The sequence below is a fragment of the Sorex araneus genome, chromosome X, assembly GCF_027595985.1.
Source record: "Sorex araneus isolate mSorAra2 chromosome X, mSorAra2.pri, whole genome shotgun sequence".
In the NCBI taxonomy this organism is placed as follows: domain Eukaryota; kingdom Metazoa; phylum Chordata; class Mammalia; order Eulipotyphla; family Soricidae; genus Sorex; species Sorex araneus.
This window is the reverse complement of record NC_073313.1, coordinates 63541381-63568940: the sequence shown is the minus strand read 5'-3', so window position 1 is coordinate 63568940 and position 27560 is coordinate 63541381. Positions and strand designations below refer to the sequence as shown.

Sequence of the window (27560 nt, the reverse complement as noted above, 5' to 3'; positions counted from 1 at the left end):
GGGATTTCACTCATGTCTGAGGCTAAGCCCGAGCATGTGGAAAGCAGCCAGGGGCGTGGCAGCAGTTGGGTAGTGGAGGTTGACTGCTGGGGCTGGGTCCCTTGGGGCAGGGAGGGCTCTCACCTGCCCCCCTCTGGGGTGCCCCTGACGTGGATAGTCAAATCTAACTATAAATGTTTTTGTCTCATATGGTTTGCAACTGATCATATTTTTCATGTTTTGGACATCTTATACACACATGCTGGAAAGTTGAGCATGCCTTGTCTTCACTCTAAGTTTTAAAGCACACATTAGTGTGGATTTACTGACGGTACCTTGTATTTTGATTTGCTGCTGACACAAATCTCAGGTCATACAGACTCCCATATTTACTTATGGCTACAAGAATAATTTGCTTAACTTTAGTAAGCAAAGGTATTTTAATTGCTCTTTAAATCACTTTTTTCTAAATTTTAATTTATTGGATTTGCTACATTTCCCAAATTCCTCTACATTACAGCTTTCACCTAATGACAAAACCAAACACCTTGATCCTTATGACAACTGGCCTCTAAGTCATCATTATTTGTCCTGCTAGCTCTGGAAGAGATGCCTGAGTTTGTTTCCATTTCTTTCCAGGTCAGCTTTTACATAGGTCTCTGTTCATTTGGCACACAGGACTGCCATTTCTGTTGTTGATAATCTAGATTCAGATGTAAGCATTTTATTCCATATGCAGAAATAAAACTGTTCTTCATAGCTATGCTGTTGCTGGTGGCCATGATGAAACTTTTTCTCTTGACATCAGAAATGAGTGAGGCTGAAGATCACACAAGCTGTCCAGGCTCAGAGAAAGTCTCATCTCCTCTCCTGTTCTCTTTGGTCTTGACCTCATGTAATGAACATTGAAGAGAGGGGAGAGTGTTAGCTGTAAGGCAAGATTTTCAGGCAGATAGCATTACTACATTCAAGATCCAGTATTTCCTTTTCTGTCATTCAAAATAACAGGCATAGAAAATTCTGTTTAGAATAGCGGGACTTTTTGACTTAGAGAGCTTCTGTGTCGAAGATTTAAGATGTCAGTTTTAAACATGACGTTGATGATCCAAGGCAAAGAATGGGAGTGAATTCTTGTAGAAACTGTCTTTTTCTGTCTGTTTATTATGGCCTTTGTGATTTATAGTAAATGCTAGGGAGTGTTTTCAGCCCATTTATCATGGGATGGGAACACCTCATTCTTAATGTGAATGTGTCATAATTAGCAGTGCCTGTGGGTTGGGAGATTTAGGTTTGTGAAAGTCCTTCAACCTCATATTTAATCCCAAATTGATAGAATTTTTTTCTTCCTTTTTCCTTTTCCAGGAGAAAATTAATTATGCCACTAGAAAAATCATCTGCTAGAAAGGGAGTTAATACCAACCACAGTGTAGAATAGGCTGGTGAATGTATCAAAATAATATTGCAAGAGTATCTCGTGTTTCACACGAATTGGAATGATGGAATTATCATTTTAATTAAAATAGAAAGGTCTGTGTGTATATATAGTTCTCATTTTCAATAAGAGCCAGGCTATTTATTTCTTATGCTCATGCATGTATGCACACTCTGTGCCTCGTTGACAGCTGTTGCTCTCATTAACTATTATATTAAAAATGTCCACAAAGTAAGTTACCTTTTGTCAGTGGAAGTGCCACTGAAGAGGATGAGGTACTGCAATGGGCCAGCATCCATACAACAAGTTTAAAGGCTCCAGTAATGTTAGGATGTGTGATTCTTTGCATAATTGATTTCGTCAGAGTACCTGAGTGTTGGGTAGGCTAAGACTTAAATTATATTAAGCACCAGGTGTTGTACTTTATTAGGTGACCTTTTGTGTGCTGATTTTCTATTAAATTAAAGTCCATTTGGAGTATTTTTCATACCAAGAAAATTATATATGTTATCATGATAGTCACCCTAGGATATACAAAATAACTGTACACTCTGGCCCCTACTATTGATGATTGTATCACCTAATTGTTCAGGCAAAAAGGTTAGCACACTGGAATAATTCAGGAATAATTAGGTGGTAAACTGTAATGCAGTTAGTGAAAATAAATCAGATCAGGGAACTATCCAAGTATTAAATTCATTGGTAAAGATCTTGTGGTATTTGGATTTGAGCTTATAAATTAAAGATTTTAGCGAGCATTGAAAAGGGGAAATTGTCACAGCAGACAGAACAAGGAAAAAGTATGGTGACAATGTGGAAACAGGTCACAGAGGAAAGTGACTGGTAAGTTAGGACTAAAGGGAAATACAACTGGCTCTAAGAGAGCAGAGAGCTAGCAAGAAGCTTGCCTTGCATGCGGTCAACCCAGATTCTATCCCAATGCCCTCTCTTGGTCCCTGGGCCCATCAGAAGTAATTGGTGATCTAGGAGTGAGCCATAACATCACCAGGTATGGCCCGAACACAGAACACAAAACAACTGGTACCAAGGGAGGCAGGGTAGTGATAGGTACCTATGAAGATCTAGCAGAAGAGTGTATCTGCAAGGAAGTCATTGTGAACTCTGAAACCAAGAAATCTCCTGATACCACATATCGCCACTGAGATCAACTACAAAGGCAGTCAGAGTTTGGAGTTGGAGTGTTTGGAGTCAGTCAGCTTTGCAGTCAGAGCCCACTGATGACAATATAGGAAACAGTTTCAGAAGACCAGAAAGTCGAAAATTCCAATTATGGAGCCATAGAAGTTTCTAGTGGTAAGGAAGTAAAAACAGTATATATTGATCCCCGATACAGCATGTTCCTATAAACACCGCCTGGAGCAATCCCTGAATACACAGTCTAGAGTAGAACCTGAGCAGTGGTGAGTATGGCCCCCAAAACATCACTCTCCCCCTCGCCCCCCACCAGAATCCAAACAACAAAAAAGTTCTCTGGTAGAGGTGAAGAAGTGTTCTGTGTCCTAATTTGAAGCGTGTGACCTGATCCCACCCAAAGAGGCTGTCTAAGCAATGTCTGCTGCTTGTGTCTAGTACCTTTCCCTCGTGTTGAGTTAAACATCACAATTCTGAAAGTTGCAGTTAAACATTTGTGTTTTGTTTTGGGACACACCTGGCTGTGCTTGGGACTTACTCCTGGTTCTCCATTCAGGGATCACTCCTGGCTTAGGCAGGTGTTTGAAAAGGAGCTTGTGCTGGCCATGTGCAAGACAGTGCCCTACCTGCTGTACTATATCTCCAGCGACCCCTCGGCTTATTTTATTGAGATAGCATTGGTTTGTAAGAGTGCACGTGTTTATGTTTTAGGAATTCAGTATTACCACACCATACTCACCACCAAGGTGGTGCCAACATTGCTCTACCAGTGTCCATAGGACTTTCTTTATACTGGCAAAACCTTGGCAACCTCTGTTTGGTGACTAGAGAATCTTGGGTTTTGTTTTCATGGTCTATCCTCTTGCTTCTTTGACTTTTGTAGCATCTATGGGTGAGATTATCCAGTATTTGTCTTTCTGCTCATTTGGACGCTCCTCCAATTCCATCCATGCTATAGCAAAATGTTTGATTTCATCTTTTCTTATAGTGGAGTAGTATTCCATTGGGATTACATGTCAATTTTTTAGATCTAGGCTATTGAATGTTCATGCTTATAAAATATTTCCTATTTATTACAAAGATATATTCAGTAAGGAAGCTATTATGAAATTTTATTTTAGAAAATATACATGTGTGGTGCCAGAGCAACAGTATAGCAGGTAGGGTGCTTGCCTTGCAGGACACCAATCGGGGTTTAATCCCCAGCACGACATATGGTCTCCTAAGCTCTTCCAGGAGTAAACCTGAGCACTGATGAATGTGCCCAAAAAACAAGGAAAGAAGGAAGGAAGGAAGGAAGGAAGGAAGGAAGGAAGGAAGGAAGGAAGGAAGGAAGGAAGGAAGGAAGGAAGGAAGGAAGGGAGGGAGGGAGGGAGGGAGGGAGGGAGGGAGGGAGGGAGAGAGGGAGGAAAGAGGGAGGAAAGTAGTGAGGGGGGAAAGAAAGAAAGAAAGAAAGAAAGAAAGAAAGAAAGAAAGAAAGAAAGAAAGAAAGAAAGAAAGAAAGAAAGAAAGAAAGAAAGAAAGAAAGAAAGAAAGAAAGAAGGAGGAGGGAGGGAGGGAGGAGGAAGGGAGGAAGGGAAGAAGGAAGGAAGGAAGGAAGGAAGGAAGGAAGGAAGGAAGGAAGGAAGGAAGGAAGGAAGGAAGGAAGGAAGGAAGGAAGGAAGGAAGGGAGGGAGGGAGGGAGGGGAGGGAGGGAGGGAGGGAGGGAGAGAGGGAGGAAAGAGGGAGGAAAGTAGTGAGGGGGGAAAGAAAGAAAGAAAGAAAGAAAGAAAGAAAGAAAGAAAGAAAGAAAGAAAGAAAGAAAGAAAGAAAGAAAGAAAGAAAGAAAGAAAGAAAGAAAGAAAGAAAGAAAGAAAGAAAGAAAGAAAGAAAGAAAGAAAGAGGAGGAGGGAGGGAGGAGGAAGGGAGGAAGGGAAGAAGGAAGGAAGGAAGGAAGGAAGGAAGGAAGGAAGGAAGGAAGGAAGGAAGGAAGGAAGGAAGGAAGGAAGGAAGGAAGGAAGGAAGGAAGAAAAGAACATGTGACTGAGTTAAATGAAACAAGATTTTCTTTTTCTCTTTTTAATTTTATTGAATCACTGCGAGATAGTTAAAAGCTTTCATGTTTGTGTTAAAGTGACGCAATGATCAAACACCCATCCCTCCACCAGTGCACATTCCCCACCACCAATATCCCCAGTATACCCCCTTTCCCACCCTCCCCTGCCTCCATGGCAAACAATATTCACCATACTCTCTCTCTCCTTTTGGCATATGGCTTGAAACCCAGACACTGAGAGGTCATCATGTTTGGTCCATTATCTACTTTCAGCACACATCTCCCATGCCGACTGGTTCCTCCAGCCATCATTTTCTTAATGATCCCTTCTCTATTCCATCTGCCTTCTCCCCTCCGCTCATGAAGCAGGCTTCCAGCTATGGGGCAATCCCCCTGGCACTTGTATCTACTGTCCTTGGGTGTCAGCAACATGTGATGTTATTCTATACTCCACAAATGAGTGCAGTCACAATAAGGTTTTCTTTCCATAAAACCTTGATGGTCTTTTATGTTTTCATCACGAATTTCTTCATCCTCTCTCATTTGATCAGTGACAGGAGCATTTTTGTATTAATTCTAGATTTTGGTTGCCTTTTGTATGATTTCAAAGTTGCATTTTGCATGAAAGTCCTAAATCTTTTTATTTCCTTCAGCTAGACTTGATACTTAAACGGTTCCAGTAGCTAGGTGCACATTCACTCACACACTCACAGACACACGCATGCAAACACATGCATGCACATGCACACACACACATACACCTCACTCAGCCCTCAGCCACATCCATGGTTTTGACTAGGAGATCTGGGGAAGGCACCTGCTCCAGCCACCCCCGCAGTGCTCCTCTGACAGGTGAGTGATAGTGACAGTGCTGGGCAATTATCAAGTGATTTTTGTTTAAAAGGTGTTTGATCACGTTGACCCAATATCTGTATTTCCTGAGGATCACAGGGGCCTAGGCAGTAGATATCTGATACATCCAAGGATCAAATGATAAATCTATAGGGAAGGTTATTCCCTGTAAATATATAGGGAAGCTTTGTTACGGCTTTCCTCCTGGGTGTCTTAAGTGCACCAAACACTTTACAGGGTGTGCCTGTATAGCTGATAAGCCTCTGGCCTTGGAAGCTATCCCGTAAATCAAGTGTCTGTGATACATCAAATAACAAAGCGAACATGACGGGTAACAGACAATACCAATGAGGAGATTGGCATTAAGAGACATCAAAGGAGAAATGTGGTCTGGGGAGAGATTGGGAGATGGATACCCACTGCCCCGGTTCAGAGACATGTCTGAGCATGATGGGAAAGAAGACATCCAGTGAGGAAGAAAGGCAGAGGCTTCACAGGGCTGCTGAGTACATCCCCAGCCCTTTTTGTCTTCTCCAAGGAAAATGGAGGCAGTTTCTCAGTTTAAGTCAATAAGCTGAAGTATACCCTACTCCACCTACGATTTGTGACCAATGTAATTCTAAATTGTAAGATTTTGAGGGCTTCTACCCCTCTCCATGGTTCTTGTTCCATCAAGTACTCATTCTCTACTTTGGTGTTCTATCAGGGTTCAAAGAAGTTTGCTGTAACATCCCTGATGTTCACATTTTATTTTTCATTAAAAAATGGTGCGCAGCTGCTCCTTGCTGAACTTGTCTGCATGCTGGCGGCACTGGTGGTTGTAGCCCTGGGCACGGGCGGGGGGTGTCTGTCTAATGTTCATCGACTTAAAGAAGGTCTTCGATTCCGTTGAGACTGAGGCAGTCATTGAAGCCCTGGCCAAACAGGGTGTTCAAATTTAGTATATCAAAATCTTCCACGAGCTGTATTCTGGATTCACCACCAGGATCTCACCATTCAACAAGTGATCATTGATGTAAAGAGAGGGGTGCGGCAAGGCGATACCATTTCACTGAAACTCTTCCGTGCCACCCTCGAGAACATCATGCTATGACTGGAATGGAAAGGAATGGGAGTGAAGATAGACGTCGGCAATTACACCACCTCTGCTTCGCTGATGACATCGTTCTCATAACACCAAACATTGGCCAAGCTGCACAGATGCTGGCCGACTTTGACCACAAGTGTGGAAAGGTCAGATTGCAGCTGAATCTCAACAAGATGATATTCATGAAAAACGAACTGGTCCCTGAAGCTCCATTTGCTCTCAATGGAACGAAAATCTCCGAATGCAGCAGCTATGTATACCTGGGTCGAGAAATCAACATGAGGAACAACTTGGTGCCAGAATTGCGCAGGAGGAAGAGAGCAGCGTGGAATGCCTTCAAGAGCATCGAAGAAGTGGTTAAGAGAATGAAGAACCTCTGACTCTGGGCACATCTTTTCGATTCCACCGTTCTTCCTGCACTAACATATGCCTCAGAGACCTGGGCCCTATGCAAACAGGATGAGAACACTATTAGGGTATCCCAAAGAGGAATCTAAAGAGCTATGCTAGGAGTATCACGTCTCACTCAAGTGAGAGAAGGAATCCGGAGTTCTGATCTCCGTTGACGGTCAAGAATCAGGGACTCTGTCTCATTTTCCAAGGCATCAAAAATCAGATGGGCCGGTCATGTAATGCGATTCAGAGACGACCGCTGGACTAGAGCTGTTACCGACTGGATTCCACGGGACATCAGAAGACCTCGTGGCTGCCTACCAACTAGTTGGTCAGATTTCTTCATCAAATCCATGAATGAACGATTTGAGGCTCTTTCTGTGCTTGCAACAAGCAGATATCATTGGGCTGCACTAGCACACGACAGGGATGACTGGAGATGTTACTGGCGCCCACTTGAGCAAATCGAAGATCAACAGGATGACAAGTGACAAGTGGCAAAAAATATGAAGTTTCAAAAGGTACAGAACTACTTGACTGTTTATGGTGTCTTTCACTGGTTCAGCTACTTTGAAGAGTTCTGACTGATGGCAGAAAAGTCAGCATGACTTTTGTTTCCAAAAACATTAAAATATTTAAATGCACTTATCCAAATGCAAATTGCAATGCTGCCAGGCCTGATGCATCATTAGCCATCCCTAAGCAGCTTACTAGGAGAAGGTGGGGTTCCTTGTGGTGCCTGGTACCTTGTTCTGACACCAGACCAGATCCAGAGGACTTGCAGTGCTCATTTATTTGAAGCCACATGTTGAAATTCCCCATCCACAGGGTGATCCGTTAAATGCGTCTTCAATTCAATACTTCTTAGTACGAAGGCATTTTCAATGCAAGAAGTGAGGGTGCCCAATTCATGTTTTTTTGTGATTAAAACAAAAGATGCAGGGAAAGTACTGCATCCAGTTCCTGGCATGCAGCCCATACTCGCATGGGGTAGCCAAGACTATCGCTGCCTTAAGATTGAAGCTGTGTGAGTCCTTGGCCTACAGTACAATATAACTCTGACAGCAGTGGGGATGGGGACCCACCACCTTTACCCCTGGCAGTGATCTCAAGAATGCAGTGAGAAGAAAGAATTCTGCATTTTGTCAGCTGCTAGCTTAGACAGGTAGCTTCAAGAAAGCTGTTAGAAAGAGCTGCAAGAAAGATGCAAGTTCGAGAAAGTCTGTGCTAATCAGAGGGAAATCAGAAAAAAAAATCTCTTCAGGATCAGTTGTCTAAAGAAAACTGGAATGTGATCGGGTTAGGTTAAAAAATCATAAAGCTCGGGCTGGAGAGATAGCACAGTGGGTAGGTGCTTACTTCGCATGCAGCAGACCTGGGTTCAATCCATGGAACCCTAGATGGTCCCACCAATCCCTCTAGGAGTGATCCTGAGCTCAGAGGCACATCCAGTTCTGAACACGCTGGATTTGGACTCCCCACACCTCCAAAAAAATTCGTAAGGTGGTCAACTTTTCCCTGTTGCTAAAGGAAGATAGGATGGGGTGTGGGAGGGAAACTGGGGACATTGGAAGAAGAAAGTGGTCACTGGCAAAAGGTTTGATGTTGGAACATTGTATGACTAAAACTCAATTGTGAATAACTTTGTAACTTTGAAATTCACTGATTCAATTCAAAGCAAAACACACCCCACCATGCACCATTGGTCCCCAAATAACTTTCCTGTATATAGTCCTATGAAGGTTTCAGCCTTGCAACTTGCAATTTGGTCCACCCATCACTGCATCAGCTGGAAACATGTGAAACGCAGACCTAGTTCAGGCTGATCTCCCTGGATTCTGAATGCTAGTGAGATATCCAGGAGAATTGTATCACATTAGGGTTGAGAAAGCATTAGTTAACAAGACTACAATCTTTTTTTGGGGTCAGAATCTTGATATTTTATTTATTTATTTTTATTTTTTTTTAATTTTATTGAATCACTGTGAGATAGTTACAAGATTTCATGTTTGCGTTACAATCTCACAATGACCAAACACCCACCCCTCTACCAGTGCACATTCCCCACCAACAATATCCCGGGTATACCCCTCTTTTTCCCACCCTCCCCATGCCTCTATGGCAGACAATATTTCCCATACTCTCTCTCTACTTTTGGGCATTATAGCTTGCAACCCAGACACTGAGAGGTCATCATGCTTGGTCCATCATCTACTTTTGGCACACATCTCCCATCCCGACTGATTCCTCCAGCCATCATTTTCTTAGTGATCCCTTCTCTATTCCATCTGCCTTCTCCCCTATGCTCATGAAGCAGTCTTCCAGCTATGGGGAAATTCCCCTGGCCCTTGTATCTACTGTCCATGGGTGTCAGCCTCATGTGATGTTATCCTATACTCCACAAATGACAGTCTTTCTATTTCTGTCCCTCTCTTTCTGACTCATTTCACTTAGCATGATACTCTCCATGTTTATCCATTTATAGGCAAATTTCATGACTTCATCTCTCCTAACAGCAGCATAGTATTCCATTGTGTAGATGTACCAAAGTTTCTTTAACCAGTCATCTCTTTTAGGGCACTTGGGTTGTTTCCAGATTTTGGCTATTGTGAACAGGGCTGCAATGAACATATAGGTATAGATGTCATTTTTACTGTGCTCTTTTGCATTCTTGGGATATATTCCCAGAAGTGGTATTGCAGGGTCATATAGAAGCTCAATTTCTAGTTTTTGAAGGACTGTCCATATTGTTTTCCAGAAAGGCTGGACCAGTCAGCATTCCCACCAACAGTGAAGGAGCGTCCCTTTTCCCCACATCCAAGCCAGCACTGGTTGCTTTTGTTCTTTTGAATATGTGTCAGTCTCTGTGGTGTGACATGATATCTCATTGTTGTTTTGATTTCCATCTCCCTGATGACTAGGGATGTGGAGCATTTTTTCATGTGCCTTTTGGCCATTTGTATTTCTTTTTTGTGGAAACTTCTTTTCATTTCTTCTCCCCATTTTCTGATGGGGTTGGAGGTTTTTTCTTATACAATTCTACTAGTGTCTTGTATATCCTGGATATTAATCCCTTATCAGATGGGTATTGGGTAAATATTTTTTTCCCATTCTGTGGGCTCTTTCTGTATTTTGGTCACTGTTTCTTTTGAAGTGCAGAAGCTTCTTAGTTTGATGTAGTCCCATTTGTTTATGTTTGCTTCCACTTTCATGGTCAGTGCTGTTTTGTCCTTAAAGATGCTTTTAGCTTCAATGTCATGGAGAGTTCTGCCTACATTTTCTTCTATGTACCTTATAGATTCATATCTGATATTGAGATCTTTAATGCTTTGATCTGACTTTTGTGCCTGGCATTAGACAGAGGTCAGAGTTCATTTGTTTGCAGGTAGCTATCCAGTTTTCCCAGCACCACTTGTTGAAGACGCCTTCCTTGATCCACTTTGCATTTCTTGCTCCTTTGAACAAGACTACTCTCACCTAACTTACTTTACTCCTGCCTTTTATAAACCTATGTGATAGACCAGCTTCACTTCACAGATGGGGAAACCATGGCCATTAGATTTGGTAGCACTGTCATCCCATTGTTCATTGATTTGCTCAAGTGGGCACCAGTAATGTATCCATTGTGAAACTTGTTGTTACTGTTTTTTGGCATATCAAATATGCCACTGGTAGCTTGCCAGGCTCTGCCATGCGGACGGGGATACTCTCGGTAGCTTGCCATGCTCTCCAAGAGGGACAGAGGAATCAAACCCAGGTCAGCTGTGTGCAATGCAAATGCCCTACCTGCTGTGCTATTGCTCTGGTCCTTAGAGTTGGTACCTAGTCTAAAATCACACAGTATGTTCTTTCTGCTCTGGAGAAGCCCATGTTCTCTCTGATACATATGTGTCTCTCTTTAACTCCCCTCACATTTCTCTAAGTACCATTATCTAAATAAAATGATTTGATTGAATTGTGACTTCTTTGAAGTCATAACTAAAAAAAGTGACAACTGCACCTATATGTTCATCACAGCACTGTTCACAATAGCCAGAATCTGGAACCAACCCAAGTTCCCAAGAACAGGTGACTGGTTAAAAACACTTTGGTACATATACACAATGGAATACTATGTAGCAATTATAAAAGATTAAGTCATGAAATTTGCATATAGGTTGATCAACATGGAAAGTATCAGGTTAAGTGAAATGAGTCAGGAAGAGAGGAACAGACAGAAAAATTGCACTCATTTGTGGAATATAAAGTAACAGAGTGGGAGACTAACACCCAAGAATAGTAGAGATAAGTACCAGGAGGAGTACTCCACAGGTTGGAAGCCGACCACACATGCTAGGTGAAGAAGCAGCTCTGATAGAGAAGGGATCACCAAGCAAAGGGTGCTAAGTGAACCCACTAGGGATGAGAGATACGGGCTGAAAATAGACTATAGACTGAACATGATGCCTACTTACTACCTCTGTAACAAACCACAACACCCAAAGAGAGAGAAAGAGAGAAAATGGGAATTCCAAACCACAGAGGCAAGGTGGGATGAAGGGGACAGAGTGGGGGTTGTGGAAGGGATGCTGGGACCATTGGTGTTGGAAAATGGGCACTGGTGGAGGGATGGGCACTCGATCATTGTATGAACGAAACGTAAGCATGAAAACTTGTAAGTCTGTAACTGTCTCACGGTGAGTCACTAATAAAAAAAATTAAAGTCTATAGTAACCGTAGAGATAGAAGTAATGATAAGACAGAAATCACTTAAAATGAAAATGATTTTGCCTAGTGTTTCATCTTGAAGAATTAGCAGAGGCAGAAGAGAAAAGAGCAATCCAAAGACTAGATGCTGAGTCAGAATGATATGGGTTCCAATCACTAAAAATGCCTATGACTTCTTTGTATCTTCTGCAATTCATCACAACCTCATTTGTCTCTTTTATTATGAAAATAATAGGGTCATCTCATTGTTGCAGGAAATAAGTCATATTATTCATAACAGGGCACTGGGGGGACAGTTTCTGCGTTTGACCAGAAACTGCCCCCCCTGCCCCCAGGCGCTATGTAATCCCATCAGTGGGGCCCCTAGGAAGGGGTAGGTTGAGTTTCCCTCCCCACCTCAAGCAGAGTCCCAGCAGCTAAAGACCTCTGTAACCCAGCCGCACCCATGCTCAAGGCCCCTCTCCAAACATTCAGATGAGCCTCACGAATGAAGGAAACGGCAGAGGAACCCAGGTGTGCAGGACTGGGGCTAAGATCTCCAAGGCTGCTCAGATAGAGACTGGGTCTCTTCTGCCCAGATCCCCCATTTTCCAGTAGCTAGGCGGTCATACCCAGAAACTGCCCCCAGCACCGTGTAATCCCATCAACAACCAACATCCAGAGACTATAAAGCCAAGCTCCTGGAAGCACATGGAAGCTTTGCAGCCTTGCAACATCTTATAGCCAAGTTCTCTCTCTTGGAGAACCTGGCAAGCTGCTGAGAGTTTTCCTGCCCTCGTGGAAGAGCCTGGAAAGCTTCCCATGGCGTATTCATATGCCAAATACAGTAAGAATGATGGGTCTCATTTTCTGGACCCTGAAAGACCTTCTAATGAGGCACCGTTGGGAAGGACAGGTAAAGAGAGGCTTCTAAAATCTCAGGGCTAGGGTGAATTAAGACATTGCTGGGCCAACTCGAGCAAATTGAGGATCAACGGAATAATAGTGATAGTGATAGTGATTGAATTGAGGCATATCTTGCAATATGAGGTGCCACATTTAGAGATTCCAGGAACTAGGACCTGAGCATCTTTGGTAATCATTATTCTTTTAGGCATTGATCTCTTGAGTCGTGGCTTTACACAAGGCATATATGGTAGCCACCAAAAAAATGAGAATAAATGTATTAGTGTGTTCTCTTTTTACATTCTTTGCAATTGGAGCCTCTCCCTTTCAAACTGCAGGATAAAAAGGAAAGAATACCCAACTTTTACACAATTTTTACAAAAAGATAATTGAGGATTATCTTTTTGAAGTCAAGGAGAGATGTATCTGGATGTGGCCCTGATTAAAACTGAACAATGATATAGTATGTGCTTGTCCATTGAATTAAAAGCACACAATTGATTTTGAATTGCTTGTAATGAAATTAGGATATGAAGTAATTTCCTTTCAAACTGCTGGGGCAGGGCTTGAGTGATAGTACAAGTGGGTAGGGTGTTTGCTTTGCAGATGGCTGACCTGGGTTTGAGCCCTGGCATTTCATATGGTTCCCCAAGCACTCCCAGGAGTTATCCCTGAGTGCAGAGACAGGAGAAAGCCCCTAAAATCCCCAGGTGTGCCCGAACCCCCCAAAAAGACTTCTAAAACTGATCAGGGGCTATTTTTGGAAGAAGGATGAACTTTGTGAGGATAATTTGCCTTCCTTTTCACTCTATACCCTGTTTCCATTAAAGCAAGTCTTATTTTCATCTGTTTTATGTGTAATATGTTTCTACATACACATTCTCTTGAGGAAATGGGTTAAGTGGGTTTTCTGGGGTGAGAGGGGGAATATTTCAACAGTGCTGACTCAGAAATGAATTTCCTCACACCCTTTAGCTAGGAGAGGTTCGTTGTTCAGAGCTCCTGTCTCTAGTGACCTAATGGCCTCAAGCCAATGGATCCCACCTTCTGCAACCCAGCGTTCAAAGAGGAAAATGAGGACGAGATGAAGATCAGCTGTAAATGTTGATTCTTTTGGCCAGAACCATCCCTTATCAACTTAATTCAGTTGAATATGGAAGCATTTCATATTCCTTTCCAGAGAGATATTCGATCTCTATAAAAATGTGTAGAATCACGCCAGTAAAATCCATACAAGTCTCAGTGAAGATAACTGAGTTTACTACGGGACTCTCTACAGCAAACAGTTCATGATGTATGTTCTTGTAAAGGTCTGTGCCTTAATTAGATTCAGCATCCTGTGGACTTATTGGTGATCTCCTCCCCGTCTAGGTTTCCCACCACAAAACCATTACCCATTCTTGAACCTTTCTTTTGGATGCCCACACAGCTTGATTGAGCAGAATGGCCAATTCATCATCCCTATTTATCTCTTGAGAAAGGAATTTACAGTTAAATTAAGATTTGAGTCACACAGCACTGATGCAGATGTTTGGCTTTCTAGAGGCTGTTAATCTGAATTAGTGAAAAGTCTGATTTCTAAAATAGTCCCACAGAAATGCAACTTTAATCCTCTAAGGTTCTCAGAGGATTGGCAAAGTATTGCCAGGAAAAGGTCATCTCAGACCAGCCTTACAAAGCAGTCTTGACTGTGAAAATGTCTCCTCACACATTTTTCTAAGGCACAGAAGAAGTACTTGCTTAAAAACCCCTATACACATGAGTGTTATAAGATTATACACCTGAATTAGAAGACAACTATATATAGCTCCATCTCAGACCCACAATAGAGATCCTCCCACCGTATTTCCTTATTGCTGTTTTTATATCTTTCCTACTTTTGAGATGTAATCTTTTGAAAAGGTGTTTAACTTTTTGTTCCTAGCTATTCGAACGGAAATCATGACCACCACAGAACAGACCTCCAGGCTTTATAATGCTAACATGATACGGGCCCCCAAGTGGTCCAGAGTGGTCCTAGTTCCTTCATTGACTTTCAGATTCTCCTGCTGTGGTGTCAAAAACTCAGGACCTCATTTTGGGTAAACCCCATCAGTGTAAGTGGAAACTTATCTAAAGATGGAAATACTCATATTACCATGGAAAAGTCATGTTTTCCCTGGAGCTCTCAAATGTTCCCCAATCCTCTCTGGAGAAGCCTTCTTGAATGTTCCTAGACTTCTCACCCACTGGCCTACTCTTTGTCCCTTTTCTTGCAACACCAACTGTGTAGAGCTGGGATTAAAAATAAGTTTTTGCTCCCCTCAATAAAGACTGTGCATGCTAATGAATGCAATAGCAAAATGTGATCTTCAGCAATGTGGGGCCGTTGACCTTAAAGTTGTTATAAGCATGCACCCATCAAGAAATAGTATTACATTAGGGATAAAGTACAAGGTACCCTTTTAATATTTACTGACTTGGTATAGATGGTTTAGTATATTAAATATGAATGATTTTTAGCATCACATTATCTTTGTTTTAACCACCAGCATTCTTTTTCAAAGTAGTCAATTAAAATATGAGAGTAAATGGTGCGTGGGAAATAATTCTAATACAGTTTGGTGAGTGAAGAATGTGGAAATTGCACATTAATCCTTCATCTCCTAGGCAGAATCAAGTGTGTACATTTGGAAAATAAATTATCGACATATGAAAAAAAATGTAGCAAAAGTGGGGGGTGGGTTAACTAGCTGAACAGCTAAAGGATTTCAAGGAGGAATGGAAGACACTGTGAGTTGTCAACTTGAAAGTTACACAGTGGATTCTAAACAAGAGTATTACCCAAGGCTGATCGCTCTGATGGTGAGATTTAACCTGCTTGTGAAGTAATGATTTTGTTCTGTATGCACTTTCTTCCCTGGGTACTAGTACACAGGTGGGTGAGAAGGGAGCTCCCAGGAAGTGAGGGGCAGGTTAAGATCTCTGGCTGGCACTCAGGAGGATGAATCCAGCCTAGCTCTCCAGCAACCCCAGGTGGTTCTAGTGGATGCTTTAGGCTAGAGAAACAGTAGGCACATAACAAGTGCTAGGGTGGGGGGTGGGCATTTAGGTTCAATTCTAAACAATTGCTGTTCTCTCCAACAAATAATGACTTCTCTGAGTTCCAACTTTGCAACCACCTGGAGAAGGAATTACTCCTTCTGAAGATATTTGGGTCCTTTTTGTTCAGTGTAAGGTCTCATGACGTGCTTGTTAAATTCAGTTTCAATTTTTCCCTTTTGGAGGGCCACACCCAGCAGTGCTCAGGGCTTACTTCTGGTTCTGCATTTAGGAACCACTACTTGCAGTGCTTGGGGGCCCATTCTGTGATGCCCAGAACAAACCTTGGTGGACTGCATGTAAGAAAAACACTTTACCCCCTGGTGGACTGCATGCAAGGCGAGCACCTTACCCGCTGTGCTTTCTCTTAGGTTATATATAAATTTTATTGAATCACTGTGAGATAGTTACAAGCTTTCATGTTTGGGTTACAATCACACAATGATCCAACACCCATCCCTCCACAAGTGCACAGTCTCCACCAGCAATATCCCCTGTAGACCCTTCCTTTCCCATGCTCCCCCTGTCTCCATGGCAGACAGTATTCCCCATACTGTCTCTCTTTTGGGCATGATGACTTGCAACACAGACACTGAGAGGTCATCATGTTTGGCCCATTATCTACTTTTGGCACACATCTCCCATCCCGACTGATTCTTCCAGCCATCATTTTCTTAGTGATCCCTTCTCTATTCCATCTGCCTTCTCTCCTCTGCTCATGAAGCGGGCTTCCAGCTATGGGGCAATCCCCATGGACCTTGGATGTACTGTCCTTGGGTGTCAGCCTCATGTGATGTTATCCTATACTCCACAAATGAGTGCAGTCCTTCTATGTCTGTCCCTCTCTTTCTGACTCATTTCACTTAGCATGATACTCTCCATGTTTATCCATTCATAAGCAAATTTCATGACTTCATCTCTCCTAACAGTTGCATAATACTCCATTGTGTAGATGTACCAAAGTTTCTTTAACCAGTCATCTGTTCCAGGGAACTTGGGTTGTTTCCAGATTTTGGCTATTATGAACAGTGTTGCAATGAACATATAGGTACATATGTCATTTCTACTGTGCTTTTTTGCATATTCGGGATATATTCCCAGAAGTGGTATTGTGGGGTCATATGGAAGCTCAACTTATAATTTTTGAAGTACTGTCCGTATTGTTTTCCAGAAAGGCTGGACCAGTCGGCATTCCCATCAACAGTGAACGAGCATCCCTTTTTCCCCACATCCACGACTTAGGCCCAGTTCACCTTTCCTTTTATTCCCAAGTAGCTGTGAAAATCAGATGTGTCTCTTCTCTCTGTATTGGTTTCTCTAAGTGGTTATTGCCAATGCTGGATGACCAGGATATCCTTCAGAGAATACAACTTACCCTGGGGATACAATAGCATTTAACTGTGAGGTAGAATATATTTGCCTAGGAGAGGCCTTAAGGAAAGTAATTCCAGCATTCAATTTAATGGATCTCAGGCAGGGTGACTTTTATATTTAAAATAGTCTATTTTGTATCTATGTATGTGAGTATCTACATTTATTTACATAGTTACTTCATTTTTTTCTTATCTTTCTATGTACACTGACAAGGTCTTATTCACAATTTGGAAATTTAAAAAATCTGAGAAACCTGTTTTTTGACATATGAGACATTTGATGATAAAAACCCAAACTAACATTGATTTCAGATATTTATTTAAAGGCATTATTTCTGATACTATGAATATGAATATTAAGGCTGGAGCAATAGCACAGCGGGTAGGGCATTTGCTTTACATGCAGCTGACCTGGGTTCGATTCCTACGTCCCTCTCAGAGAACCCAGCAAGCTACCAAGAGAATCTTGCCCGCACAGCAGAGCCTGGCAAGCTACCTGTGGTGTATTCAGTATGCCAAAAACAGTAACAACAATAATCACAATGGATATGTTCCTGGTGCCTGCTCGAGCAAATCAGTGATCAAGGGGATGACAGTGACAGTGACTATGAATATGAATATTGGGGCTGGAGGGATAGCACAGCAGGTAGGGCATTTGCCATGCATTCGGCCAACCTGAGTTCGAATCCCAGCATCCCATATAGTCCCCTGAGCACCGCCAGGAGTTATTCCTGAGCACAGAGCCAGAAGTAACCCCTGTGCATTGCCGGGTGTGACCAAAAAAGCAAAAAAAGAAAAATACAGTAACAAAATGTCTCACAATGGAGACGTTACTGGTGCCTGCTTGAGCAAATTGATGGACAACTGGTAGACAGTGCTACAGTACTATTATGAATATAGTGACAGAAATAAGTTTTATGGGGGCTGGAGTGATAACACAGTGGGTAGGGCGTTTGCCTTGCATGCTTCTGACTTGGGTTTGATTCTCAGCATCCCGTATGGTCCCCTGAGCACCGCCGATAGTTATTCCTGAGTACAGAGCGAGGAGTAACCCTTGTGCATCACCGGGTGTGACCCAAAAACCAAAAAAAAAAAGAAATAAGTTTTATTACAGGATGCTTCCACAGATTCTGCTGAGACTTAATATAGATGTTATATTCAGCAAAAACACATCTTAAGGGAAAAATATTGAATGATAAAATTGATCTTCACATCAAAGGCATTGAATAAGGAATACTTATATGTAAAACTGTGGTAGACTTGATCCCGACCAGCAGAGGAGTAGGAATCTCTGCCATGAGAATTGATGTTTACAGAGGTGGGAGGGGGAAGTCAGTCCTAAAATCTTACCTAGACTCTCTGGCCCAGAGCCTTTTCCTCACAAAGAATAATTTGAAGAGAAACAAATAGTGAAGTCAAACAAGGTTACTGGGGGCAGAAAAGGCAGGAGGTATATTTAGATAATAGTCAAGATAGAATACAGCACTATTCATAATAGTCAGAATCTGGAAACAACCTGAGTGCCTAAGAAAGAACAGATGAATGGATAAAGAAATTATGGCACATCTAAACAATGGGATACTATGCAGCTGTTAGGAGAAATGAAGTTATGAGATTATCCTATAAATGAATGGACATGGAGAGCATCATTCTGAGTTAAATCAGTCAGAAGGAGAGGGACAGATATAGAATCACTGCATTCATTTGTGTTATATATCCATGGTCAGGGAAAACAGGGGCTACGAGGACTTGTCAGTGGTTGCAATCAACCACAGGTGTGTATGTGGTGGAGAGTAGGTAAGATAGAGAAGGGACCAGTATGACAATAATAGCTAGAAATGATCATGCTGAACAAGAACTGAGTGCTAAAAGTCGGAGAAAGGATATTTCTGATAGCTATATTTTTTTTTGCTTTTTGGATCACACCCAGCGATGCACAGGGGTTACTCCTGTCTCTGCACTCAGGAATTACCCTTGGCGGTGCTCAGGGGATGCTGGGAATCGAACCCAGGTCGGCCACATGCAAGGCAAATGCCCTACCCGCTGTGCTAGTGCTCCAGCCCCTCTGATAGCCTTTTATTATCTGTATTGCAATCCACAATGCCTTAAATGGGAGAGAGAGAGAGAGAGAGAGAGAGAGAGAGAGAGAGAAGGAGGAGGGGAGGGGAGGGGAGGGGAGGGGAGGGGAGGGGAGGGGAGGGGAGGGGAGGGGAGGGGAGGGAAAGAAGAAAGCAGGGGGTGGGAGTTAATGGGAGGAAAACTGGGGACACTGGTGCTGGAAAATGTACACTGGTGGAGGTATGGGTGTTGGAACACTGTATGACTGAAACCCAATCAAGAACACCTTTGTAGGGGTCTATCTTACAGTGATTCAATTAAAAAAAAAAAAGAGAAAGAACACAAACTTCTCCAGAATGAAGCAAGGCTGGAATAGCATCTTGGGAAAGGTTCAGTGTGGATATTTTCTGTACCCACCCTTGATTCAAAATCTTTACACAAATAGAGGTTGATGGGGCTTTTCCTGGGGAAGGAGTTGCACTTGGGTAGGGCTGGGGGGATACTTTTCTTGAGTTCCCATTGCAGCCTGAGCATCTGCCCCTCCTCTGGGAATTCTTGAGAGCTTGGGCCTAGAATTCTGCATCTCAATTGCTTTCTGGGCTCCTGAGATGGGCCTTTTGTATCAAAGGCCTCCATGCCTTCAGGCAGGTTTAGGTTTCAGTCACTGTTTTCCCCAATATACAGTATGGGGATCCTCTTTTCTTCCTGCAACAAATCCAAGATTCTGACTAGGTTGATCAAGCTTTTATTTTGATTCACCTAAGATGATTTAAGTAAGTGGATGCAACCTCTGTGCTTTATGTTTATCATTCCAGTGCATTTAGTCTTGAGAGACTGTTTCTAAGAAGAGAAATTGCTCAAAAATTAGTAAAAAGAAATGCTAGGCAAAAATATTCTTTAAGCACTGTAGCACTGTAGCACTATCTTCCCGTTGTTTATCTATTTGCTTGAGCAGGCTCCAGTGATGTCTCCATTGTGAGACTTGTCCTAACTGTTTTTGGCATACCGAATATGGGATACTCTCGGTAGCTTGCCGGGCTCTCCGAGAGGGACGGAGGAATAGAACCCGGGTCAGCCACGTGCAAGGCAAATGCCCCATCCGCTGTGCTATGGCTCTAGTCTTTTTTAAAAAAAACTAAAATAATATTTTAATGAAATAAATAAGGTACCATAAACACAAGCCAGAAACTAGACTGTCATATCTATGGAGAAACTAGAAACTCATCATGCCCCACACATGGTGAGGATCTGAAACTATCTTCTTCCCTGTAAAGTCCATTTTCTTTTACTTTTTCTTTTTTTAATAACAAATATCCATTTATTTTATTCTTTATAATACTTTTGGTATTTCATTTAAAATAGTTTTTTTTTTGTTTTTTTGCTTTTTCTTGAATGTCTGTGAACTGGGGAAGAAGAGAACTGGGTAGAGAAGGGACCAATAAGTCAATGATGGTTGGAGGGATAGCTCAGGATGTGAGATTCATGCTGAAAGTAGGTAAAGGACCAAACATGATAGCATCTCAGTATCTAGATTGCAAACCATAATGCCCTAAAGTACAGATAGAGAGTAAGAGGAAGGTGTCTGCTGTAGATTCAGGGGGTAGGATGGGGTGGGACTAGAAGGAGGGGTACTGGGGATATTGGTGGTAAGAAATGTACACTGGTGTTTGATCATTGTATGACTGAAACTCAATTATGAAACCTTTGTAACTGTATCTCACGGAAAAAATATTATGAAGTAGATCTATCCTGTGTTTAAGTTTAGTAATATCAGGATGATTGTTGTCACGTGAAAAGTCAGAAATTAAAGCAGGGCTGGGAGAGAAAAGTAGGAAATAGGCATTTCACTTGAACATCAGAAATGTGGGTGCAAGCTAGATCTTGTCTCTTAGTTTATCAGCCCTGAGCCTCAGTACTGCAAATGCTGTGTGCTGTATTTGAATCTTCAGTTGGGGGGAAGGGAGGCCAAGTTAGCCTAGTCCCTAGATTAGTCTCATTTAAATTTGTGTCCCCATTCTTTATTTAGTAACCAAAGACAGAAACAATTGATTCTGTTCCGAGGGTACTTTGCATAAATATGGAGTCATTACTGACTCTAACATGCGAGATCTGCAAAGGAATGCATGGAAAGTAGGGCAGGAAGTTGTAGCTACCTGTTCCCACTGTTGGGAGGTAGACACTGACACAGAAACACATTCACACACGTGGAAACTAGGGCAGGAAGTTGTAGCTACCTGTTCCCTCTGTTGCAAGGTAGACACTGATACAGGAACACACACACACACACACACACACGCATGGAAACTAGGGCAGTAAGTTGTAGCTAACTGTCCCCACTGTTACGAGGTAGACACAGGCACAGAAACACACACAAACACACACATCAAAATTAGGGCAGTAAGTTGTAGCTACCTGTCCCCACTGTTGGGAGGTAGACAGCCAGCCAGACAGACACACACATACACACACACACACACACACACACACACACATACTCCCTGCTCCATGTTTCCTCTGCTTCCCCTAATCACTTGGTGTGTCTGGCCAAGGACTGTACTTGCAGATAGCAGTTACTTAGCAGACAACATTTGAAAATGAGCTTTTGCTATCTGAAAGAAAATACCTCTGCAAGAGATTAAAGGGGCAGTCTCTAGGGACCTAAGGCATAGGCAGTGAAAATGGTGTCTGCAGTGGCTGGTGACTGATGAGGAGCCCATGCTGGCTTGAAAGGGATCCTGACCCTCCTAGACAGCAATGGAGTCTGGCTTCTGCTTGGCCAGAAGGTTGGTTCTGGGGATAAGACACTCTGCAGGGGCTGTGCATTGGGAGCAGCCACAGAGCAATGGTCCATGCTCCTATAACCTTGGTCACAAGAGCATGAACAGTACTAGGGCTTCCTTTTTCTCAAGGCTAGGTGGTCTTCAGGACAGGGACTGGGCTTCCTGACAGCAGATGGAGAGATGAAGGCCAGGAGCCAAGAGGTGAAAGCAGGAGACTCACACTGACGGCCAGGTCTGGAGGGGGACAACCTAGTGTGGAGGTGATGGGACTGTGACTCTAGACCTGCCCTGGGATTAACATTAATTCCAAGTCCAGGTTTGGGCTGGTGAGCCCCCTCCCCTGAATTTCCAGCCCCATTTCTGGGTAAAAGCAGAGCAAAGTTATGGCCAAAGAGACATAAGCAAAAGACATATAGGCAGGGGCCTACTTGAGAGTGCCGAGAGGCAGCTGCAGTTGATTTGTTATGGGGCACAGAGAGCAAATGATCAGTAAGGAGACATATTGATTATCAATAAAAGCTGAGTAGTGGGGTCGATCTTCAAAGGCTTTGCTTCGTCAGCTTTTACAAATTTAAAATCCACCCTTTGAGATGGCTGCTCCTTTATGATCTCACCTCCTGTAAGGTACATAAAGAGGCTACAAAAATTCTTGTTGGGGAAGGCAACCAAGGAAGCATTTACTGCCATTTTACACCTGCCATCTGAGGCGGTCACCCCAGTGCTGGGTGAATGTGGTACACACCCAGTTTTCTCAAGGAACTAGTCTTGGTTCTCCCTGTGGGCCTCAGTGGCTTCCAGTTAAATGAGGGCTAAACTCACATTTTCTTGGTGCATTGACCATCTTGTGTGTCTTCCGGTAGAATCCAGAGCCCATGGAGGGTAGAAAGTGAGAAATCACAAGGAGTGGGACAGAGGGAAGGTCATTGGAATCCCAAACAGCTGTCGTCTCTATAGCTGCAAGGCAGGAAGCTCATTATAGTACAGTGTGAGGGATGTGTGGCAGGTAGGGAAGGTGGTGTCCTGGGGCCCGAGGCACTGGGGTGCCTGTAACCAAGGTTGGCTCGCTGGGCCTCCTCAGGCTTCCAGCTATGCAACAGGCCAGAGGACTCCCCTTGGTCTGATCACACAGGTGCTAGATCCCTCTGCTAAAAGGAACTCTTCCAGCTGCTGAGACCAACAGAGCTAACTGAGCTAACTGAAATGTCCCTTCTCTTTCAGCACACTCTTGGCCTCACCACCTCCCCCACCTGCAGTGCAAGGCACGGGAGGAGCAGGCAGTTCCAGCGAGTCGGAAAGCAGCTCAGAGTCCGACTCTGATACTGAGAGCAGCACCACAGACAGCGAAGCCAATGAGGCGCCACCTCGCGTGGCCACTCCAGAGGTGGGTAAAGAGGGGGCACACAATACCTACCCCCCCATCCTGCATGTATGTGTGCACACGCACGCACACACACACATATACACACACACCAAACTTGATGCCAAGAAAAGTCCAAAATTATGTTTCAGGTCAAAAAAAGAGTATAAGGACTTACATGTTTGCCTTGCATGCAGTTGACTTGGTTTCAATACCCAGTATCAGATATGGTCCCCTGAGCACAGAGTCAAGAGTAAACCCTGAGCATATTCTGGTGTGGCCCCCAAAACAAAAAAAAAAAGGTCCAGTATTTGAGAACATTTTTCATCTACAACTTGCGTGGGCTATTTCCTCAACAGATGGATATTAATTGCTATGTGATTCCCTTAGCTACTCTGAGCTGTCAGCTTCCTGCTATGGAAAGCTGGAATTGTAGTAAGTAGACTAGCAATGCCTCATGTCTTATTCATCCCCATGAAGCAAGTGACATCCCCTGGGGACCACTCCCCTTCCCTCCAGGTTCAAATGATGTATTACCACATGTAGGAAGTCTAGAAATCTTGTCTTCTATTCCAGTTTGCATTCCTCAAATGTACTAGATAATAATTGATGCTAAGATTGGGCACAACCCCATAAAATACCCAGATTATGATATTGAAGTGAAAGAACATGACTTTCCTCTCCTTACCTCTCTGAGTTTGAGGTAGATAGCTGCTCAGTATTCTGAAAGCTGCATCTCCTACCATGGGCAGACCCCTGTATGACTATTTCCACACCTGTTTTTCAGTCACCAGAAGAGACTAACAGGAGATACAGTACTAGTTACTATAGTTAATTGCAACTTATTAGCATCATTACTATAATTACTGTGCTTTGGGCAGTTGTTGAGTTGAGTGCAGTTTCTTATTTTATCTTCATAATTCCCCTTACTTGCTATCCTCATCCCCAATTTACAAGTGAGAAAATAAGGTCTGACTGATTAAGCAAAGACATTCTAACACATGTAGAGAATGGCAGACCATGTCTAATAATGAGCAGTCTGTATCAGTAGAGCTTATGCCCTAAACTTGTTGAATCAGACTGTCAACTGTGGTTGCTGATTTCTCAACTCTTACCCACCATTGCCCTTAGTGGGTTGGAACTGCAGCTACTTATGTGGCTTTAATTCTGTCACCCTCTATTGACCAGTACCATAAGCCTCGGCTGATGATTTTCAAAAGAAAAGAAGTCCTAATAAAAAAGAGCTATTTTAGTTCAACCAGCAGAATTTAGTGTTGGGAATCAAGCCCTGAATTGTATGCATCATTTCCAAGGCTTCACAGCGGACACTAATGTTTGCATGCATATCCCCATAAATTGGTTATTACCCGGACACCAACGAAAGTGCAGTTTTTTTTTTTGGAAGTCGAATCTTTCATCCTTCAGTAAAAATACAAAAGGCCTGTTCTTGCAGTGAATTACAGCATCATATGGGCAATATCGGCACTTTGGCAGATAGAAAAGACTTTCCTTTTGAATTACACTTGAGGCACACACATTTTTTTCAGAACCAGAGATCATTACCTCTGCCTCCTGGTGAGCAGTTGAGTAATGAATCCCACCAAAGGATTTGGGTAACAGGGTTTCCTTCTAGGCTTCTCTGCCCAGTCTCTGGAAAAATTCTCTGTGAATAATTCTTTCTTTCCCAAGCAGAGTGGAGAATGTCATCACAAGAGGGGCGGAAATTATTTTCAAACAGTATGTTGAGGCCAATTGTTATTGCTTTCAATTTTAAATTTAGGGGATACTTTTCTTTCTTTTTTATTATAGTGGAGGTAATAGGTTAAACAATGGATTTCAAATTTCTGACATTGATATACAGAGTTAGTGCATACCAGCAAAGTGCCCATGATAAACCACACCACCTCAATTTCTGTCACCTGTGGTCCATTGTCCTTCCCTCTGACATGCCCCATTATTTTTCAATTGACATTTCTAGTTTTAGGGCATAGTTTTTTTTTACTTACCTTAGCACCACCCATGTGCTCTAGAACCTCTATCTATATTCCCATGTTACTTTCAAAGGCCAGTTCTAGAGAATTTGGTTTAACTGTGTAGTTTGATGGATGCACTGTGTGTGTATGCATGGTGTGTGTACATGTGAGCAGTCACTGAATAACCAAAGTGTTTTATTAGCTTAATTTCTGACACCTTGTATTAGTTGTTAGTGCACAGATGTAAAATTTATTCTGGCTGTTGTTTCTCAATCTGCAGCCTGAACCACCCTCAACCAACAAATGGCAATTGGATAAATGGCTTAACAAAGTGACATCTCAGAATAAATCATTTATTTGTGGTCAAAATGAAACACCCATGGAAACAATGCCGATTCCTCCACCAACCGTCAAACCAATCGAGGTTCCGATCAAAATGAAGACAAACCCCAGCCAGGTCCTTCCTGAGCCAAAAGAAAAGCCTCTGCTTGGTCTCATTAAGGAGAAAAGTCGCCCACGGCCCACTCAGAAGGCTCCGGAAGTCAAGGCTGTGAAGCACAAGTTATCCGTAACCCTTGACACCATGTCTCAGAGGACGACTGGGAAAAAACAACCCAAGAAGATTGATAACACCAGCGTTGATGATTTCACTTGGCCCAAACCAAATAATATCAGCAGCACTCCCAAAGAAAAAGAAAGCATGGAGCTTCCCGAACCCCCGAGAGGCCGGAACAAGGGCACCACCCACAAGCCGATGCCAAGGAAAGAACCCAGACCGAGCATCACCTTGGCGGCTGAGAAGAAGAAGTACAGGGGAGCCAGCAAGATGGTGCCAAAGTCCCGGGAATTCATTGAGACAGATTCGTCTACTTCTGATTCCAACACTGACCAGGAAGAGACCCTGCAGATCAAAGTCCTGCCTCCTTGCGTTGCCCCTGCGGGGAACGCGGCCAAATCCAAGGATGCTAGTCTGACCCTCAGCACATTCCTCAATAACAGCGCTGGCAACCGTGGGCCCATAAGTCAGGAGGAGCCGCTGCCCACTCTGCGTGATCCTGAGAATCTGAAAAATCTCTGGGTGAAGATCGACCTTGACTTGCTCTCTCGAGTTCCTGGCTCTAACTCAGTGCAAACAGCTCCAGCCAAGCCGGACCATAAGGAAACTGCCTCCAAACCCAGACGTCCAACTGCCACCGCTACTGCCACCTCTGCTGAAAAACCTGCCCCAAAGGGCAAACGCAAGCACAAGGTAAGCCTTTCCCTGGGGTCTGTCTATTGACTCACTGGCTCTATAGTCTCATTTGGATAGTGACTAAGGGAAATGGATTGCACACCTGAACGAAATGAATTCCCTTGGATTCCATGGGGAAATGTGGTGTGTGTTCTGCCCAGGGAGAATGTATTTGGAATGATTGGGATTTGGCAGCTAATGACCAGACTATGAAAAGTAGCATATGAGGGACATGACACATAGGAAGGACTGTACAGAGCCAACCTGGGTTTGATTCTTCTGTCCCTCTCGGAGAGCCCAGCAAGCTACCGAGAGTATCCTGCCTGCACGACAGAGCCTGGCGAGCTACCTGTGGCGTATTCTATATGCCAAAAACAGTAACAACAAGTCTCACAATGGAGACGTTACTGGTTTCTGCTCGAGCAAATCGATGAACAACGGGACAACAGTGACAGTGACAGTGACACATACGAAAGAAATCTAAAGGAGCCTCTCCTCCAGCAGCCAATCACTTTGTAGAGTTGCAGGTCAACAGCAGTCCGGGATACCCAAGTGCTCCTCAACTCAAAGCACATCCTCTGGGCCTCGTGTGGTATGTGTTACTCCAGACCAATGGGAGCTTCTTCATGAGGCAGTTCCACTTATTTTTTATTAGTGAATCACCATGGGGTACAGTTACAAACTTACAAACTTTTGTGTTTCCACTGAAGTCATACAATGATCTTTTACCCATCCCTCCACCAGTGCCCATTCTCTCCCATCAATGTTCCCAACATCCCTCCCACCAGCCCCCACAACCCCACCCCATCTCAACAGCAACGCATTTCCTTTTGTTCTCTCTCCTTTGGGGTGTTGTGGTTTGCAATAGAGGTACTGAGCGGCCATTGTGTTCAGTCTGTAGTCTACTTTTGGAATGCATCTTTCAACCCAAATGAGTCCTCCCAAAATCCTTTACTTGGTGTTCCCTTCTCTATCTGAGATACCTTTTCCCCCAGCATGTGAGGCCAGTTTCCAAGCCTGCCTCACATGCTGGAGAAGTATCATGTTAAGTGAAATAAGTCAGAAAGAGAGAGACAGACATAGAAAGATTGTACTCATCTGTGGAATATAAAGTAACAGAATAGGAGACTAACACTTTTATTTTCTTGGTTTGTACTGGACTCTTGCTCTGTTTGGGCCCCTGAA

The 27560-nt window shown here is 43.2% G+C and overlaps 1 protein-coding gene across 3 annotated transcripts in view; it reads left to right on the top strand.

Moving 5' to 3' along the window:
• Positions 1 to 27560, top strand: part of AFF2 (ALF transcription elongation factor 2) — a 552818-nt gene that overhangs the window by 487370 nt on the left and 37888 nt on the right. For all 3 annotated transcript variants that reach the window (XM_055122196.1, XM_055122195.1, XM_055122197.1), the window contains 2 exons: positions 23033 to 23195; positions 25425 to 26393. In XM_055122196.1, coding sequence (XP_054978171.1) covers positions 23033 to 23195; positions 25425 to 26393 — 1132 coding nt within the window. The remainder of the gene's footprint in view (positions 1 to 23032; positions 23196 to 25424; positions 26394 to 27560) is intronic.